Source organism: Mustela putorius, unplaced genomic scaffold (assembly GCF_011764305.1).
Source record: "Mustela putorius furo isolate JIRA1106 unplaced genomic scaffold, ASM1176430v1.1 tig00003869_pilon_pilon_pilon, whole genome shotgun sequence".
Classification (NCBI taxonomy): domain Eukaryota; kingdom Metazoa; phylum Chordata; class Mammalia; order Carnivora; family Mustelidae; genus Mustela; species Mustela putorius.
This window is the reverse complement of record NW_025422021.1, coordinates 35071900-35090836: the sequence shown is the minus strand read 5'-3', so window position 1 is coordinate 35090836 and position 18937 is coordinate 35071900. Positions and strand designations below refer to the sequence as shown.

At 50.9% G+C, this 18937-nt stretch overlaps 1 protein-coding gene across 9 annotated transcripts in view; it reads left to right on the top strand.

Annotated features, from left to right (window-relative positions):
• The window catches only part of AGAP1 (ArfGAP with GTPase domain, ankyrin repeat and PH domain 1), a 507095-nt gene that overhangs the window by 191571 nt on the left and 296587 nt on the right, over nucleotides 1-18937 (top strand). For all 9 annotated transcript variants that reach the window (XM_013048468.2, XM_045066852.1, XM_045066853.1 and 6 more), the window contains 3 exons: nucleotides 6345-6430; nucleotides 9250-9391; nucleotides 14345-14479. In XM_013048468.2, coding sequence (XP_012903922.2) covers nucleotides 6345-6430; nucleotides 9250-9391; nucleotides 14345-14479 — 363 coding nt within the window. The remainder of the gene's footprint in view (nucleotides 1-6344; nucleotides 6431-9249; nucleotides 9392-14344; nucleotides 14480-18937) is intronic.

The following is an 18937-nucleotide window of genomic DNA, read 5'->3' as shown; positions in this document are numbered from 1 at the left end:
CAAATGTTAGAAGGGTTCTCATGGCCAGCATTGCGCAGGGAGTGTAGGAGGCCCAGTCCCTGATGGATGTCCCCGCCTGAGCCACGGCTCGTGATTGCTGCCCAGTCCCGAGGCCAGCTTGCCCCCACGGGAAGCAGTGGGCCCAGCCACAGCTCCATCAGCTGCTAGGACAGTGCCCCTCCCCTCTTACAGAAAAAGGAAATAATATGCTCTACAAATGCAAATTGAAACTCAGAAATAATTTTCATCCTTTGCCAGAGCATGAAAAAGTAAAGATGAAAGTCCACAGTTTAAAAAAAAAAAAGGAAACAAAATGATAAGCAGGTTTCTTTTTAGTGATGATTTTGGAGCTGTGAGCAGAGCAAGGAAGAGGCTGGGTTCTCAGTCGGCCCCGTGGGTGCTGAGAACTTCCCCGAAGGCTGTGAGGCTCATCTGTGGACAGGGCGGCATCACGTGCACCCGTCCCAGCAGAGTCCCCTCGGGAGAAAGAGGGCAGGGATCCATGGGCACCTCTGGGTTTGTGTCTCCTTCCTGCAGCGTGCTGGTGAGGGGGTTGCGGTCAGCGCCTGACCTTCTCTTCCTCCCCAGGAGATGGGGATGTCGGTGACGATGTTTGCCTCACCCGGTATCGTGAGCAACAGCAGAGAGCATGTGGGGAGAACAGCGCTTTGTGAGCTCTCAAGGGTTCTAGGTCTGTTATTGGCTTTGTCTTCTCTTGCTCAGAGAAATGTTAACGATATATTAGTAGCTTTCAGTCCTATTCACCAAAACGATAAAAACAGAAATGTCAAACATCTGTTGCAGTGCTCACTCCCAAGAAAGCTTTTTTCAAAGGAAAATTAATTTGCTTTTTTCCCCCTTAAAGCAGAACGACAACACAGATGAGTGCTTAGCCCTCCGTGTGGGGATCACCGTCCACAGTGGGTCAATCCCACTGACTGTGAGCCATGACAAGGAACGCACTTATTCTACTTAACCCAGCATCTTGACTTTAGAACTGGTTCCCAGGAGTGAGACCGAGACTCAGTATAGTAACCTCGACACCTTTAGAGTGTCTGATTGTGGTTGGGTGGTCAGAGACATTCTCCAGTCTTTCTGGAAGCTCCTTAGAAACCAGAACTGCCTTCTTCCCAGGTGTGCCGTTCACAACACCTGCAAGTCAGCGTCCCTGTTCTCATTAGGCACACCCAGGTCCACCAGGTCTGCCTTTTACCTGTTTTTGGGGGAGAAATGAAGACTTCGACTCCCTTCAGAATGCAAGCTCAAGTACACACAAAGGTCAACAGGGGAGTTTCCTGGGAAGCCAGAAAACTTGCCTTTGGCTGAACTAGAAGATGCACATGAGGCTGAGTTCAGTCAGCAGAGCAGCCTATCTGTCTGTCTGTCTGCTGAGCGCCGAGTGTGATGCTGTTCCCCTCTGCTGGCCGCAGCGTGTCTTTGGAAGGAACTCACATGAGCTGAGAGGGACATCCGTTTTCCATTCCCACAGGGATGTCATCCCGGGCTCTGGGTCCTGGTGCTAGGGTCGAGCCAGCAGGCTTGCAACTGCATGGGGGCCCCATGGCCCTGGGGTCGGCACACCCCTGCCTGCTGTGCCCACCGCACCCCTGTACACAGGTGTGCTGGGCCAGCCAGCGCTGACAGTTTCCAAGATGAGGTCAGGTATGGGGACACTTTCTAAAAGTAAAATCATTCCAGTAGTAATTTAATATTATGTAATAATAGCTGGCAGAGAAGGTTGAACGCCAATCATGTAACAAATTTACATGTTGGCCACGGGGAAGACTGGGCACTGTGGGCTAGGAACACAAAGTCGGGGAGAATAGACCTGCAGGAAAACCATTGGAAATTGGATTATAAAATAGGCATCAAAAAAACACTACATGAAAAGTGCAGTTGGATGCAGAATTTGGGGGTGTCCTCTTAAATCTAAGGTAGGCAAAGACCTAATGCTCGGGATGGACTGGACGCTTGCTTTGAAGTCCTGAGCCATGGCCCCCACTGAAGCCAGGCCAGCTTGGCGCTTCACAGGCTGTCCTCCTGAGGCTCTCCTCTTTGCATTTCTAAACTGCAGAAAACGAATTTTAAAGTTGAATTTTATTTACGTGCCAGACCGTGTTTCTTCAGGACCCAGCAGCCCCATTCCAGGGGAGCCCACTGGTGGTCAGTGGGAGTTTATTTATATATAAGTCTTCTTAATCTCTTTCTTTGTTCTCACACCCTGGATGCTTCAGTATCTGGCCGAATTTTATTTAATTATTAAATCTTTGGGGTTCTTGGCAAATCCATAGGTGTATTTAATTTTTTACCTGTTGTGTGTATAGTGCCAGAAAAATCACATAAGCCAATTATAGGTGTCTAATATTAGTAATTGTAAGTTACTGAAAAAACATGCTAATTATATACCTTGAGGGGAAACGTTAAGTGATTTTAAAATTGGGAGGGGCCTTTAGCGGTGGGAGAAAGGATCACCCCTCCTTTTAGAGATGATGTAAATTAGGTCTGGACCCTTTGCTGAGGTTACAGAGCTGGATATTGTAGAGGAGTAAGAAAAGAGGTCGTTGCTAACCTTCCTTGAGTTGAATACTGTGATGGAACCATCTGGAAGCAGAACTTGCCAGTAAGGCTCCACAAATATGCTGGAAAGGAAGAAAGTGAAGGAATGGTGGTTAAATTCATCCAGCAGGGTCTGTGGGTAGGACATGCGAGGTGGAGGTGCTGAGCCCTATGCCATCCCGTTCCTGGAAGGCTGGGTGCTGACGCCTGCCCACTGGGCTCTTGCTCCCTGGAGGGGGATGGGGGAGATCGGGTGGCCCCAGGGACAGGCTCCATTGCTTGCCTCCTGCTTGGAGGCCACGTGTGTGGCCATTGTGCCCAGGGCAGGTTTGTGTGCCCTCCAGTGCTGGTGCATCAGGGAGCTGCTGGGCCAGCTGGCAGGGACCCAGGGTCCCAGGGAGACGAAGAAGGGCAGGGGTTCTGAGTCAGACCTGCACGTGGTGCAGAACTTACAGACTGTGGATTGCCGTGGGGGTGGGCCTGCGGCCAAGGGTGGGTGTGAGGCTGCCAGGAAACTCCTGCAGAAGCCTGGATGATTTAACAGATACAGACAGTCAGGATGGAGAGAGTAAAGGGGGTTTCAAAATGTTCTGGGGATAAGCTAGGTGGAGAGAGAGAAAGTGCGTGTGTGTGTGTGTGTTCGTGCGCATGTGAGCTCACTCTAGGAGGGTCTTGAGGACCAAGACGGCATCAGTGTATTAGTTTGCTCGGGCTGCTGTACCTGAGGGCTACCAACAGGGGGCGCTCCAAACAACGCAGATTGATTCTCCCACCATTCCCAAGGCCAGAAATCAGAGGTCACAGTGTGGGTAGGGTTGATTCCCCCTGAGCCTGTGGGGGTGGATCTGTTCCAGGCCTGTCTCAGGCTTCTTGTGGTTTGGGGGCATCTTCGGTGTTTCTTGGCGTATAAAGCTCCTGCATCCATCTTCACCAAAATTTCCTTTGTCCAGGGACTCCAGTCCCTGGATAAGGGGCCCATCCTACGCTAGTATGAGCTCATCTTAACAATCACATCTGCAGTGAATTTATTAGCACATAAGATCCTTTTCTGATGTTTTGGGCGTGAGGACCTCAGCATATGAATTTGGAGGGGAGGGGACCCAGTTCCGCCTATAACAGAGGTAATGGTGGGCCACTGCATGAAATTAACGTTGCTCTTTTAGGATGTGATAATTAGCAACTTAACAGATTGAGGAGCACTTAATGATTACTGGGTTTTTTTAAATACCTGCTGGAACAACAGGGTTCCCACAGCCTCCTGAGGGCCCCAGACCTCAGCCCTTCCCTTCGTTCTCCCGAGCACAGGCAGGACTGTGTTGCTGAAAGGACATTTGTGAGGTGCTACCCAGACCAGTCCCTGGCCCAGCGGATGTGACATGTGAACTGCCTTGAAATCACTCAGAGCACCAGTATTTCCTGCGACGTGAGAGCTCTAACTTCTGCCTCAGATCTCTAGACAGACATGATCTGAAGTGCTGTGCTCACTCGGCTTCTCTGTAGTGGTATCTCCCTAACTCAGGCACTAAGATCGACCCACTGGGAGTCAGAGGGAGGAATCGTGAGCTTGTACACAGATTCCCGTGGCTTTTCCCTTGTCCCCGTCAGATCTCTACAAATAGGATGTGAGGGGAAAGGTTTTTCCCAAAGTATAGACATTCCTATCTGACATTGGTTTTTCATGAGAAGTTGAATTCGATTTATTCTCACCAAGACATAGAAGGTTTCCAGCATCTCTCTCTCTCTTTTGAAGATTTTATTTATTTGAGATCACAAGTAGGCAGAGAGGCAGGCAGGAAGCAGGCTCCCTGCTGAGCAGAGAGCCCGATGTGGGGCTCGATCCCAGGACCCTGGGACCATGACCTGAGCCGAAGGCAGAGGCTTAACCCACTGAGCCACCCAGGAGCCCCAAGCATCTCTCTTTTTTAAAGGTTTTTAAAAATGCGGAAGTGATCCTGATTGCTGTTGCAATAGCAATATAAGAAGGCTTACACATTAAGTGTATCTTTTATAAAAGCAAGTGATAACTCTTGGCAGAAATTTTGAATGGCACTAGTAATCCTTGTGAGTGGTTGCTGCCCTTCGCGTGGGGCAGGGGCCCCATTTTATAGAGGGGGACACTGGGGTAGAGAGAGTTGAATAAGGACAGTGAAGTCCCTGGGGTGGCGTGTTGTGGCCCTGGGATCCGCACATAGTGCTGGCCTGGCCTTGGAGTCTTGTGGCTGCGTGCCCATGGGGACATGGGGACTCTGCTGGGTGCCTAAGGTTTCCTAGCTCATTTTACAATCTCGGCAGCCCAGCAGGGACAGGGTGCTATACTTTTCTCCTTACACAGAGTCTGTGATTTGGGGACCATAGGTCATCTGCCCGTCTTCCTACAAGTGCAGAAAGTGGGCTGAGCTTGTCCAGATCCAGCGAGCAAAATGCCGGTCTCTGTGCTCTGCCTGCAGTCTTTGATGGTGGCCTTGCGGTGGGAGGGGGAGCAGAAGGAGCATCAGTCTGTGCTGTTGGAACGTTGGAGAATTGTCTTTGGTTTTTGTTACTGAGCAGACTGAACAGCAGATAGAGCACGTGTGTTTTGTGGGCCCAGGAAGGAGAAGAAAGTGGGGGCGTGCATCTCTGTATGTGCAGATGGGGGCCTGCTTCAAAAGGTTGGTCCCCCTGCTGGCCTGCCACTGTGCACATAGCAGGTGCCCGTCCGGAGCTGTCGGGAAGGCCTGGGAGACAGAGAGCCCACTTGCATCCTCCAGGGCTGGTGGGGACGCTCTGCCCGTGTGGTTCTCTGGGAAGTGGTCGTCCGGGGCTCAGGTGGTGTTTCTGGAAGGCACCTGTGCCGAGGACAGAATGAGAGCAGGTGCTGATGCATTTCTTTCTCAGAAACAATTCAGAATCCTGGTGAGGACTCAAAGCCCAGGATCTCCAAAGTGCTTTGTCTTTGAGGTGGCTGAGGGAACCAGAAGTGGACATCCTTCCCATGTCCAGGAGAAGCCTGGTGGGGTGGTCTGGGGTGCTACAAGGAGGTGCACAGGACAGTTGCGTGTCCCTCCCCAGCTAGGCGTGTGCAGGGCCGAGATGAGGAGGGCCAGCCCCCCTTCCCGTGTGCACACACACACACAGCAGCCCAGCAGGGTCCCTGGTGGTTTCTCGCTAACATGGCGTGCTCTCTAACCCCCCACCCCCGCCAGCCAGCTGCCCCGCTCTGTCTCGACTTGTGCGAGAGGCCATCTGTAGTTCTGTCTAACACGTGTGTGCTAGTCGAGCGTCCTCCCCGTGCTCGTGCCCCGTGAATACGGAAACACCATTCCCATGATGTTCTGTGTTTTCCTTTCAAAAACTGGGTTTCTCTTGAGGAGAATACAGGTTCTCAGCCCTTGAATTTCTCAAAATGTTGTAGATTAGGCACCTGTTGAACATGAAAAATTCGTTTCAGTTTTGCGAACCCAACAAGAGAATGCTAATTCCTGTGCTGTTTCTGAACTCTGCATCAATGTGTTCCCAGGGAGAGCGAATTCCCGAATTTACAAACAAAGGCTGTGATCAAATGCTTCCCTTCTCAGCCGTAGGTGACCCCGGCATTGCCTGGGAGGCTGTGGACACAGGTCCTTAATGACAAATACTTAAAATCTGAGTTCAGTACTTCTTTTAAAATCCAGTGGTTGCTGGTCCTAAATACTGAGAGTTGCCTCCCGGGCGACAGCCTAGGGTGTATTTTTCCACAAGCGAAGCCCACGTCTGTTTGCCCTCCTCACACCCTGTCTTTCTTCTGTAACGAGATGTTTTGTGTGTGGCAGGTGGCAGGTTCAAGAAAGAGATCGTTGTTGATGGACAGAGCTACCTGCTGCTGATTAGAGATGAAGGGGGCCCCCCAGAGGCGCAGGTGAGTACTACAAGCAAAAAAATGGAAAGCAGCCTCTTACCTTTGCTCCCTTGTTAAGGTTTTGGGTCAATAGGTGATTCTAGAAATCTGTCAGGTGTGTGCAAGAAAGGTAACTAGAGCCCCCATGAACACATTCTGTCTAATAAACATTCTGTTGCTCCTTCAGACACAGTCCTGGAGGGAAGTTAGGTCTGTGTGGCTGGTTTTCACTTTGTGTTTTTAAGATGGAAGGAACAGCAGAACGTGCACTGATTTGTCGACTGTTGATGTGACATCTGGAAATGTCCATAGTCCTCTACCATTCTCTGTCTGCAGTTTATTCCCTAGAGCAGCAGGATGATTGAGAAAGTTGCTGGTCTAAAGTCCGGAAATCCATTGGGGGCTGCCGAGCTGCTTTCTGGCCTTCTTGGTGCAGGTTAACCCTCCTGAAAACCAGTGTACGGTATGGTGTGGTTTCCTTAGAGGTTCCCTCAAGGCTGGGCGTCCTGGAGATCAAAAAGCTTAGATGTGGAAAGCTTTGCCTTGGTTTACTCAATCTCCAGTTTATTATTTTACTTATGTAATAATTGACTAGCCAAGCACATATTACGTCTGAATCCAGTCAGCAGCGAGCGAATGCCTGCTGCTGTGGTGTGGGTTCGCTCCTGTCATCCTTGAGACGACCCCGGGGAGCATGCTCTTGGGAATCCTGTCTTCACGGAGGACCCTGATGCCATGACGTCTTGGCCGGGGTGGACATGGTGGAGGGGCACAGACCAGGGGATGGAACAAGAACCCCCTGGAGATCTCTGTCTTGGCCTCTGGCCATGAGACTGTGTTGACCAGTCCTTTCTTCTAGCTGTACTTTGTTCAGGAGCCTTCTTTAGCTCAGAAGCCTTCTTTAGCCCAGAAGTGTACCCTAGTTAAATATTTCTACCGTGGGGGGATATCAGCAAAAAACCTTTCAAAATTAGGGACAGGATTTTGTACAAAATTAGGCAGAGTGTGTTTGAATATCTGGGCCTGGGGGCATATCTGTTTTCCTATTACCCTTTTCAGGCACATGGAAGCCTGATCTTTGTTTTCATTGTTCCAGAACAGTTCATGCACCTCACCTAAGAGAACAGCTTCATGAACAGGATTGTAAGGCTTCTTTGTGGCTACTAGTGTCCTCTTAGGTTTGTGGAAAACCTGCCGGTTCACCGGCTTTTTGTGTGTGGCAGTTGGTGGGAGCAGCCATTGGGATGGGTGAGGGCTGGTTTTGGAGTGCTCACCACCTGCTAGGTGCTGGGGTAGCCCGGCCATGACCACAGGAGTGCGGGGTGTGGCTTGCTTTTCCTCTGCACAGGGGCTCACACAGCCTTGCTCCAGTCCTGGAGGACCACAAGAGCTCTCCGGGTGCTTGTGCTCGTGCATGTGGGGAAGCTTCACTGCACTTCTCGGAAGAGAAAGGGAGAACATACCTGGAGGTGGTGAAAGGGGAAAGGAGAAGCCCCTGGCCCCCTGGGTCTTGGGCCCTTTGTAGGGGCATCAGGCCTGTCCCAGGATTCATTCTTAACAAGATTTTGGGCTCATTTAATTCTGCTGTTAGCATTTGGACTTTGTCTTTATTTAAATTTTATCATATAGAATTTTGACTTATAACTGAATCACTTTTCTGTCACAAGTCAGAGCTTACCCCACAAAAAAATTCCCCCAGTTATATCAGAGCTGATGCCTAGACTGGTAAAAGCTTACCTAGGAACTGTGGCTTCGCAGAGAAAGTAAACAGGACTAATATTATTTTTCATTTTCATGTGGAAAGAGCAGGGTCTTAGGTGGCAAATTGGCCTGCTCTGGATTCTGCTGTTGGAACCATGTGTGATGCTGGGGGGCTGAGCCTCCAGGGTTCCCATTCACTAGGCTCCAGCCTTACGAGTGGTTTAAGTACTGAGTGGGCCAGTACATGCCTGGCTGTAGTCACTTGCCCCAAGTAGAAGTGATGGAGGCTTCACCTGGATGCAGGTAAAACAGGAACAAAATAGCAAGAGTCAGGCTGTTGTGGGATTTTAATGTTTTTCTCTGATTTTTGCTCATTTTGTTGATTAGCTTTGTGTATTTCTCTAACCATGGTTTATCATATCCTCAGGGGGGCTTTCAGAATTCACAGGCAGGGGTGCCTGGCTGGCTCATTTGGTGGAACACACGACTCTTGATCTTGGGGTTGTGAGTTTGAGCCCCATGTTGGGGATAGAGATTACTTTAAAAAAAAAAAAAAAAAGGATTCAGTGGCAGCTGATATTTTCAGTAGAAAGACCTCTTCTTGTGAGAAGGGAGTGGGCCACAGCCTGGGTAGAGGATTTCTGAGAGGCCACTGGAGCCCGGAGAGGAGCCCCCGCCCCCATCTCAGAGGGGTCCAGCCAGGCTCCTGGGGGTCCTGCGGAAGGGAGTTGGTGTGAAACAAAGCTCCAGCATCACTGTCAGCACCTGTCTTCCGATGTAGGGAAGTTTCTTCTGTGAGCCTGGGTTTGCTTTGGGTTTGTGGGACTGTGGCCGGCTCGATCGGGGGCAGAGGGTAGACGTGCCCATGGGCAAGCATATGCAGGTTGTGTTTCTGGGAGTCCGGGGTGGCCTGGGTGGGAAGGTGGCGAAGGTCCACTTCCAGATGTGTCACAAGGTGGATGTTAGTGACACCAGAGCCACGTGTTACAGCCGAAGTCAGGCATCCACTGGACTTGGCCTGCGTGACGGGACTGCCCGCCACGCACCCTGTCCCCAGGAAGACACTGTCCCCACCCTTCCTCTCCGACAGACAGCCTTGTCACTCAGCTTCCCTTCTCTCTGCCCTCTTTTCTCCCTAGTTTGCCATGTGGGTGGACGCTGTGATATTTGTCTTCAGCTTAGAGGATGAGATAAGCTTCCAGACCGTTTACCACTACTACAGTCGGATGGCCAACTATCGGAACACGAGCGAGATCCCTCTGGTTCTGGTGGGGACCCAGGGTGAGTGCCGCCCGCGCGCAGCTTGGGGGTGAAGGACCCCGGCAGTTGAACAGTGAGTGGACCCAGGGCCTGTGGTTTTGGCATGGAGGAATTTGAAAATGGTGTGAAGAAGAAATAATTTCCTCCTGAAGGCTTTTTCTGTGAGAATCCAGGAAACTGAAATTTTCCCATTTCCTGATTTGATTCTATGGAGAAATCACTCGGTCAGCACCTTCAAAGAGCAAAATCCTTTCCAAGTGCTCTCGAGAAAACAAAATCTATTTTCTCTTCCTGTCATGGGACCTCTTAATTCTTTTGGGTATGTCAGATAGTTGATAAGCAATTTAAAAGCGTATTGATTTTAACTTTTGGTACATCTTTAAAATACTACTGATTTCTTATATGCAGCAGAGTTTTGTTTTATGTTGCTCTCTTTGTTAATGTGTTATGATCTTTGTGTAATTTTTCACCTGGCAGGTACCTCAGTGTCTGGTATTACCTGTAAGAGTGCATTTCTTGTCTTCCGCTAGGCCACTTAACACTTGGCCTCTTGCAAAGTGACAGCCCTGAAGTGTCCTTGTTCTGGATCAGATTCACTGATGGGCGGATGTCCACCGTCTGTGTCTTAAGGCCACATAGAATGTTTTTAAAAATCAGATGCAGGTTGACTTTAAAGCTGCTTTGTCAGCAGTACGGGTAACTTACAAATGATCATGTCAAGACAAACTGGATTATGCCTTCATTTTGTTGTTGTTGCTGTTCATGTGCTATGTGTGTTAATTCCTTTAGAGCGTCCACATCTGGTTTGCCTTTCTGTGCCCTGATGTGAGACTTTTCTAAACGAGAAACGGGCTGTGTGGCAGCAGGGACAGAAGGCCAGCTGTGTGCATGGTATGGGGTCTCGTGTGCCAAGAGGGAGCTCAGGTAGGGAAGCAGCTGCCCTGCCACGGAGCTGCGTGGGCCAGCCCCAGCGGGGGTGGGTGTGTCTCATGAGAACGGAAGTAACGGAAGTGGCATGGGATCCACGGAAAGCATCATCTCCGTGTGCTAGATAGAAAATGTTCGAGTCGGGTTATCGTGGGGAGCACCCCCACCCTCTTTTAGGGAACGTGTAATGGCCAGGGGTCTCAAGACTTAAGCCTGGGAGCTAGTGGTGGGTAGACTCCACCTACAACCAGATGGGAAAGAGGTTCTTTGTGCCCAGGGCGCCCTCTAGTGGTCTCCGGGAAACCAGGGCGGGCCCTTGGGAAGCCCTGGGTTCTTGCTCTAACTCACCGAACCGGCCTATTGGAATGGGGCCTCCTGAAAATTCTGTGTTTTGTGGTGGGTGGCAGGATCTCCAGCCGGTCTGCTGAGAGATGCCCTGAGGCTAGAGCGAATCCTGCGGGCAGCTTTCCCTGCGGGCCAGCCCAGGGCATTTCTGAGCAAAGTCAGACCCTGGGTGCAACCGTCCCCTCGGCGGCTGAGTTCAGGGCTTTGTATCTTTGACGCACAAGGCCTTTTCTCTGTGGACTCACTGTGCTGGGCTCAGGGACTTCCTCGGTCTGGGCAGGGAGGCGATACGTGATCCACTTGGGGTCTTGTCGTCTTAGACAACTGTGGTTTTGGTAGTAGAGGGTGGAGTGGCTGGTTCTGGGTGTGGGGCTGGCCAGCCCTGGCATCAGAGCATCCTGGCGCCATGACCTGGACTGCTGCCTGCCCGGACTCTGGCTGGGGTACAGTGCAGGAGCTCCCGTGAGGCCCCTGAAGCACCCGCGGGCATGTGAATGTACGACAAGCCGTCATTTCGTTCTCTTTGTTAGATGCCGACAGACAGCTTTACTAGGGCCCGGCTGGGGCTCCAGAAGCACGCCTCTCTGTTCCCTTCCCTGGAGATGAGCGTTGTCCTCTGTGTCCTACCACATTTGCGGGAAGGCAGAACCATGCCTCCCCCCAGGATGGCCCACGTGTTTATAGAGGAAGCCTGCAGAAGGCTCCATAAGACTCTGTGGAAGCCCCAGTGTGGTCCCCAAGGGGAAGAACCCACCCCTTTCTCTTCGTGCTGGTCTTCTTAGCATTTGTGTGGAAAGGCCTCAGGCGAGTGAGCACCTGAGCCAGGGAGCCTGGGTGGAGGGGGGTTGCTGGCAGTCTCCTCATGTTCACATTTGTCTGTGGGGCTTTGTTCATACGTCAGCACTGACGAATCCCAAATGAACAGGACATGTTACCAAGTAGGGACATTCCTCACCTGAGGGGTCCTCTTGGTCAGACCTCTCATTTCCAGAGTGCCCTAGAAATCCCTGTGGCAAGAGGGTAGAGTGAGTGTAGGCTTCTAGAAGGTTCTGCTCTTAGGTTCACTGCTTGCAGACTTGCTTTCTGTGAAGCCTGCGTATGCCTGGTGCTTTTGCTTGGGCTTCATGGGATGCTGGAGGTAAAAGGTGGGTGAGGTCATAGATGGAGGACCCTGAGCTTTCCCCCACGCTAGGTGTTTGGGGTTGGAGGCCTTATCTAAGGGCGGGAGGAGTGTCTCTGCGAGACTGTGTGTTCTCTCCGGGTACAGTCAGGGAACTGTGCGAGGGTCTGCAAGTGGACAGGACACTTGTGAATGAGGCAGTTACATGATGTTTGTTAAGCTCATTCTGTTTTAAAGGCTTCAGATGATACCAGTTTAAGGGAGGAGGGGTACAAGCTATGAACAGATGCAGGGTTACAGGTGGAATGAGAGATGGGGCTGGTATAGCCCTCTCTGGTGTGTGCTGTGGGTACAACATGGCCACAGAGGAGATGTGTTGCTGCCCCTGGGAAGTCCAGATGAGACAGTGCAGCAGGCCTCTTGCTGAGGAAGGTGGGCTCTGGGATTGTTGGGGACCCCAGGTCACGATAAGCTGGATTTACTCTATGGCATGTGTTTTCCACATTACACCAGAGCATTGAAAAATTACAGATTTTGACCTGAAAACTACCGTTTTCTTAAAAGATGCATGCACTGGGGCGCCTGGATGGCTCAGTGGGTTAAAGCCTCTGCCTTCGGCTCAGGTCATGATCCCAGGGTCCTGGGATCGAGCCCTGCATCAGGCTCTCTGCTCGGCAGGGAGCCTGCTTCCCCCTCTCTCTGCCTGCCTCTCTGCCTACTTGTGATCTCTGTCAAATAAATAAAATCTTTTTTTTTTTTATTAAAGATTTTATTTATTTATTTGACAGAGAGAAATCACAAATACACTGAGAGGCAGGCAGAGAGAGAGAAGGAAGCAGGCTCCCTGCTGAGCAGAGAGCCCGATGCGGGACTCGATCCCAGGACCCTGAGATCATGACCTGAGCCGAAGGCAGCGGCTTAACCCACTGAGCCACCCAGGTGCCCCAAATAAATAAAATCTTAAAAAAGAAATGTATGCACCTTTAAAAAATACTTCTTTTCCTTAAGTGTTGTGAAATCCAGGTCAGATTTATTAGTTTGGAAGACAAGAAGACAGGATGGGGTGGTATTTGAAGAAATCCCTGTAGGGGACCTTACCAGGGAGTATTCTAGAACATTATTGAGGTGGCACAGGCCATTGTCAGAGAAAGAGGCCTGAATCAGAGTTAGTCTTGATTTCTCTATGGGAAACTGTCAGGTCAGGCATATCCCATGAGATAAAAATAAAACAGGAAGCAAGAGAAAAATGGGGGAAAAAATGAATAAATTATTCCCTCAAGATGCCACTTTTTCATACTTACAAAATTAAATGTCACATGCATGTCCTGAGCCCAAAAACAAACACAATTTATTTATGTATTTATGTATTTATTTATTTTTAAAGATCTTATTTATTTATTTGATAGAGATCACAAGCAGGCAGAGAGGCAGGCAGAGAGAGAGGAAGGGAAGCAGTCTCCCTGCTGAGCAGAGAGCCCGATGCGGGGCTTGATCACAGGACCCTGAGACCATGACCTGAGTCGAAAGCAGAGGTTTCACCCACTGAGCCACCCAGGCGCCCCAAACAATTTAAAAAGTCGTTGCCATCTCCATGATTTCTGCTGTGCTGCTGCTCTTCCTTTGACTAGTGGAGAAAAGCCTGTCGGTGGATCTTTGTTTCAAGAGCCATTGGCATTTTCCGTGGTGCAGGAGCCTCAAGCCTATGAAGAAAATGTCATAGGACAAAAAAGTCCCTGAAAAGTGACTGTTGTCTCATACCTTGGTCCTAACATCTTGACCTTTCTCTGTTGGCGTGTGCCAGGCACCAGAACGCATGATGGGATGGGATCGAGGCATCTTGGACACTTGAGCTAAAGAAGCCTGGTTTTTCTTTGTTTAGGGGCCTGGTGGCAGATGGCCCACACCTATTTGCTACTCAGACATCCCCGTCTGTGTACAGATCCTGCAGGAAATGGGTACACCCCGGCCTGGCTCTGTTAAAACCTCAGGTGGTTTGCAGCCCAGTGCTTGGGGCCCTCTACCCGCCCCTTCACTTATATTCCTGTCTCTGTCTCCCGTAAACACACCAGGTGCTTGGTTGCCCCCTGCCCCAGGCTCTCCCCCCTTTCCCCCCCAACCCCACCTCGCCCCAGGTAGCGGCTGGTTGGTCTTTACCTCCTTCCTACAGGTGGGGCTGCCCTGAACATCCACACTGAGCCCACTGACCGTCGAGTGTCCTGCCTGCCTGACTCGGGTCTTGCGGCCACACTGCATTCACAGCTGTTCACGTCCCTGTCTTGTTCTCTGCCTCTCCCCCGGCCGACCTGGTAGCCCCTCTGTGGGAGAGCCGAGTTTTGTCTCACTCACTGGGCATCCCTGAGCCTGGAACAGAAGCGGGATCCTCTGAAACACGTGTTTACAAATGATGACTCTGCTGAATGTTTGAGATCATTACCTGGAGGACAAAGCAGGTTCTAAAAACTCCAGTTCTTAAACATGTTACTTCCCTGGGAGCAGGGCACAGGTTTTGAGCTACTTGGAGACTTGAAGTGGCAGGAAGTAAGCGGGGCTGCTTACGGTCACCATGTTACTGTCTGTTCCAGATGCCATAAGTTCCACTAACCCACGCGTCATTGACGATGCCAGGGCACGGAAGCTGTCCAGCGACCTGAAGCGCTGTACCTACTATGAGACGTGTGCCACATATGGGCTGAATGTGGAGCGGGTCTTTCAGGATGGTGAGTGCTCCTGGCGCAGCCGGGTCCCCTTCCCACGGCGCGGGGTCCCGTCGGCGGGTACGTGGGCCTTGGTGGGAATCCGGGGGCCCCTCTGTACTGAGGTGGTGCTCAGCGGCATGCAGCAGTCCACAGGGAATCCTATGTGGCACGCTTGTGATGGGACTTCTGTGCACAGGGTGCGACACCGCCCACACTTACTTCTGCATGTGATGGGTCACATGTACGCATTTGCCATTTCTTATCCACCATAGCTGCTCATTCTTAACCCCAGCCCATCTGTAAAAACAGTCTGAAATATTTGCTTTTAGTCAAGTTTGGGCCAAAAAAAAACCCAAACAAACGAAAAACCCAACACCAACCGCACATTAAGACTAATGGCTGAGAGCCAGCACCACAATTTAGGAATTGTTTCTTTGTTGCTGAATTCATCAGTGATCACCCACCCCCAGAACAGCCAGGCAGCAGACTGGAAGCCCTCCTGGAGAAGCACGGGGCCTTTGCACGGGGCTTTTACGGGGCAGAGACAGTCTTGTACAAGATCAGAGTGGCGGGCTGGGAAGTGGAAGGGGTGGATGAAGAGGTGGGAGGGAGGGCTGGTCTCTGGTCTGGAGGGCTCGGGAAAGTCTGGGGGAAGGAGAGTCCCTAGGCCTGAAGGGACAGTACTCCCTGCAGAGGGTCTTGATGTCCACGGGGAGTTGTGGGTAGTCACTGCCAGGCCGTCCCCCCTTGCCCCTCCATCTGGCTGACCTCTGTGGTTGCAGAGGAGACCACCCGAGCCGTGGGTCATCCGGTCTTGCCGGCCCAGACCCCAACAAAGACCTGTTTCTGCCAGGGCAAGCAGTAATTACATGCCTGCGTCTCCGACCTCCCCAAACGGGGCAATATATGCTCATCTTCTAAATGTCCAGATGAGTTTTCAGATGGAATTGGAGAAATCCCACATTTGGACCATTTTAGGACATTTCATAGATTGGGTCCTCTCCAAACCTTGCATTTTCTTCCCTTTTCCACAAGAGCTGGTCCCGTTCTCAACTCACAGCCTCCTTCCCTGCACCGTGGCCGGTCCTCCCCCTTCTCAGCCCGTGTGCCCTCTGGGTCCTCCCTGCCTCCCCAGCGCCTGTTCTGAAACAGCGGCGTCCTGCTGAGGAACAGCACGAGGGCCTTCCTCTTTTGGCACACATTTACAAGCCCCCTCGCCATCCCCCTCCCTGCTGGAGCCTGTGATGGCCCATGGGCGCCCCTACTTATGTGAAGAGCAGTGCGTGGAGGCACAGGGGGTTCCGGGGGTGGGGAGGGGGCACCCTGCGGGGCAGGCAGCCCAAACCTTGTGGGGTTACCGCAGGTGATGGTCGCCAGTCTGGGGCGCACGGGCCGCTGCTGGCCAACCACCTGTGTCTGTGTCCCCTGGGGCGCGTGGGTGGGCTGCTCTGGTTGCCACAGAGGCCTGTGCACGTCGCCCTGCCAGGCCCGACCGAAATAGCTCCTCTCTGGCTGGCCCTCTGCAGCGGCGTGCCCGCCCCTGCTGGCAGTTTTAGGAATTTTATCCCGTGAATGAGCTAATTCTCCATAGTAATTGCTTTACATGTGCGTTTATCGCAGACATGAATTGTTCATCAATAAATGAGCTCATACGTAATAATTGTAAGAGTTGGTCCACACTAGGGGATGCCCAGGTCCCGTGCTTCCCTGCCCTGACCCCGCTGACTGTGAGGGGGATCACCAGCCAGGGGAAAAGAGGGAGGACCTTTCCAAACAGCGTTACTGTATCCTCTCCCAGGGCTTCTCCTGCTGTGATTTGACAAAGCACCTGAGTTTTCATAGGCTCAGGAGATTTCCAATACATTTTGTTACTTCTTATTTTAGAAATAATGCATTGCTGTTAAATATTTGAACTGTATAGAATCAGAAAAGAAAATAATACTCATGGTACTATGGTTTCTATGACTATTATGATTTTGTCTTTAAAATATTTCTATTTATACGAGGATCAGTTTTAAAAATAAAATTAGGGCTTACTCTGCGTGTTCTGTAGGAGGATTATATCTTTTTGTGTAGTTGTTTTATCTGTGATAAAAGTCGTTGCTGACCAAGTTGGGACTATGCTCAGTATTTAGAAGCCATGAACAGTAACAGTCCGTTTTAGTCCTTAAGGAGAAAAGAAACCTCATAGTGTTTAGAGTTTAAAGAAATCAAGGCTTAGAAAAATTATGGAACTTAACCAGAGGCATTGGGTCTGGATGGGATGCCTGTCTTGGGACCAGGAGCCCAGAGCCTTACCGTTCTGCCGCACGGATGTGGGTCCTGCCTGGTCCCCTGGGGGAGTCTGGACAAGGGTGCCCAGCGGGCTCCCCACCCACTCACAGACTCAGGTCACTCAGATTTCTCGGTGGACTTTTCTGGCTTCCTTTACGCCTTAGGACTTGCTTTTATGTATGTGCTTTTTGTAACTTCTTATCAGAGAGAAAGAACGAGCATGTGGTTTCTACGGGACATTTAACTGACTCCTGAAAGGAAGATGCAGGCCTGCGTCCTAGACCGGCCAGATGCCCCGCTGCCCCTGCCCCCGCCCACCAGACTTACTGGTTGACTGGCTCCCTGAGTTTTTTGTTTGTTTGTTTTTAAAGATTTTATTTATTTATTTGACAGAGAGAGATCACAAGTAGGCGGAGAGTCAGGCAGAGAGAGAGAGAGGAGGAAGCAGGCTCCCCGCCGAGCAGAGAGCCCGATGTGGGACTCGATCCCAGGACTCCGAGATCATGACCTGAGCTGAAGGCAGCGGCTCAACCCACTGAGCCACCCAGGCGCCCCTTGAGTTTATTTTTTAAGATGCCAGGGACTATAGTCTTTGCTTCTTTAACTCGGGAATTCTTAGTATCCTGAAACTGAAGACAAATTGTGAAATTAATGGAGAAAGAGAATGCCTACTTTTTTCTACAGGGTGTAGTTCTCACACAGCTCTTGGGAAGGAGTCCAGGACACAGGGACTCCGTCAGCCCTGGGGGTGTCCAGAGGCTGTTCGGCGGGTGGATGCCCTCACCCAAGCAGAGGCCTTGCTCACACTGAGTCTCTGGTTCGGGGTCGAGAAGAGGGGATGGTACGGAGGGAGGGCCCCTGCCTTGGCGAAGTGGAGGGCTAGTGCCCAGAGATGGAAGCTTGCGCCTTCCCCAAGGGTGGAAGGCAGGTTGTGAAGGACCTGGCTGCCTTGACCACAGTGATGCTGGATCATCGTTGATCCTGCTCCTAGCTATGTCTGTGTGGCTTGGAGAGCAGAATGTCTGGCCTCCACAAGGGGGTTCCTGTAAATAAGATTCACCTGCTGAGAAATCACATACTCCCCAGTTCTCCTGCATCTGGGCTACCGGTCCTCACATGGGCGTGGTTACCCATCTGTCTGTCTGTCTGTCTCTCTGTCTGGATTCGCAGAAGAGCACTGCAGGGAGCACGGGGCCCCACACGCTGGACCAGGGGATTGAGGCAGCCAGAGCTGCGTATGGCCCCCCACCTGCCGTGTCTCTCTGTCTGTCCAGTTCTGTGCAGCTCTGGTCACCGCCGGCCGTGTCTACAAGATTAGCTTCAGGCTTTTGTAGTTTTAACGTTATAATAGTGATGTCCGTGCTTGGCATGAAATTTTTCAAAAGTCCCTGGTTATTTGTTCTCTTGGCCTGGATTCCTGAAGGCCAGGATTACAGAAAAATGATGTTCACTCTCTGCAGATACTGTCTGGTGCTAAGATTTTTATTCAAGAGAAGGTCCTCTCGCTCTCTGAAGGAACCAGCCAAGTGGGAGAATCTCTTGCCGTGAGCACATGTTTCCTGCCACTTTAGTTCAGTATCTGGGTAGGGAAAGGCAGGTCATGTTGGTGATGGGATGTTTCAACCAAGATAGGGACAACCTAAAATGAATATAACTTAGTGACAGGAATAAATCCTTCCCCTAGACCAACCCGTGCTGAAAGGCAGTGAAGAGCCACGTGTAGAAGTGGTTGGAGGGCCCCTTGGGCCATTTGTGTGTGCCATCTTGAGAGAAGAAAGGGGACACTGACTCCCCATGTTCCGAAGGGAACATTTGGAGTTTTAGTTCCTTGAGGTTGGGTTCTGGAAATGATGAATTCTCCTCTCTTTCCAAACACACTTAGATTTCTCAGCCTACACAGATTGTCCCTGGTTATGGCCTGTTTTGTTTTGATGGCAGTGATCGTACAGTGGGTGTACGAGGCGTGCAGTGATTTCGGTCATAGTGCAGTTCTCTTTTTCAAACTCCGCATGATGTAGAAGCAGTTTTCAGTGTGTTTTGATGTTTTGTGAAGTAGAACCAATAGACCCCTAAGTGTTTGGGGAGGTATATTTTATAATTTTTAAATATTACATTATCTGACTGGTGTGTGATATTTTAAAGATATCTGATATATAAAGAAAAGCAGTTTTCCTTTCATGTGGAATGAGTAAACCCTGATGGTGG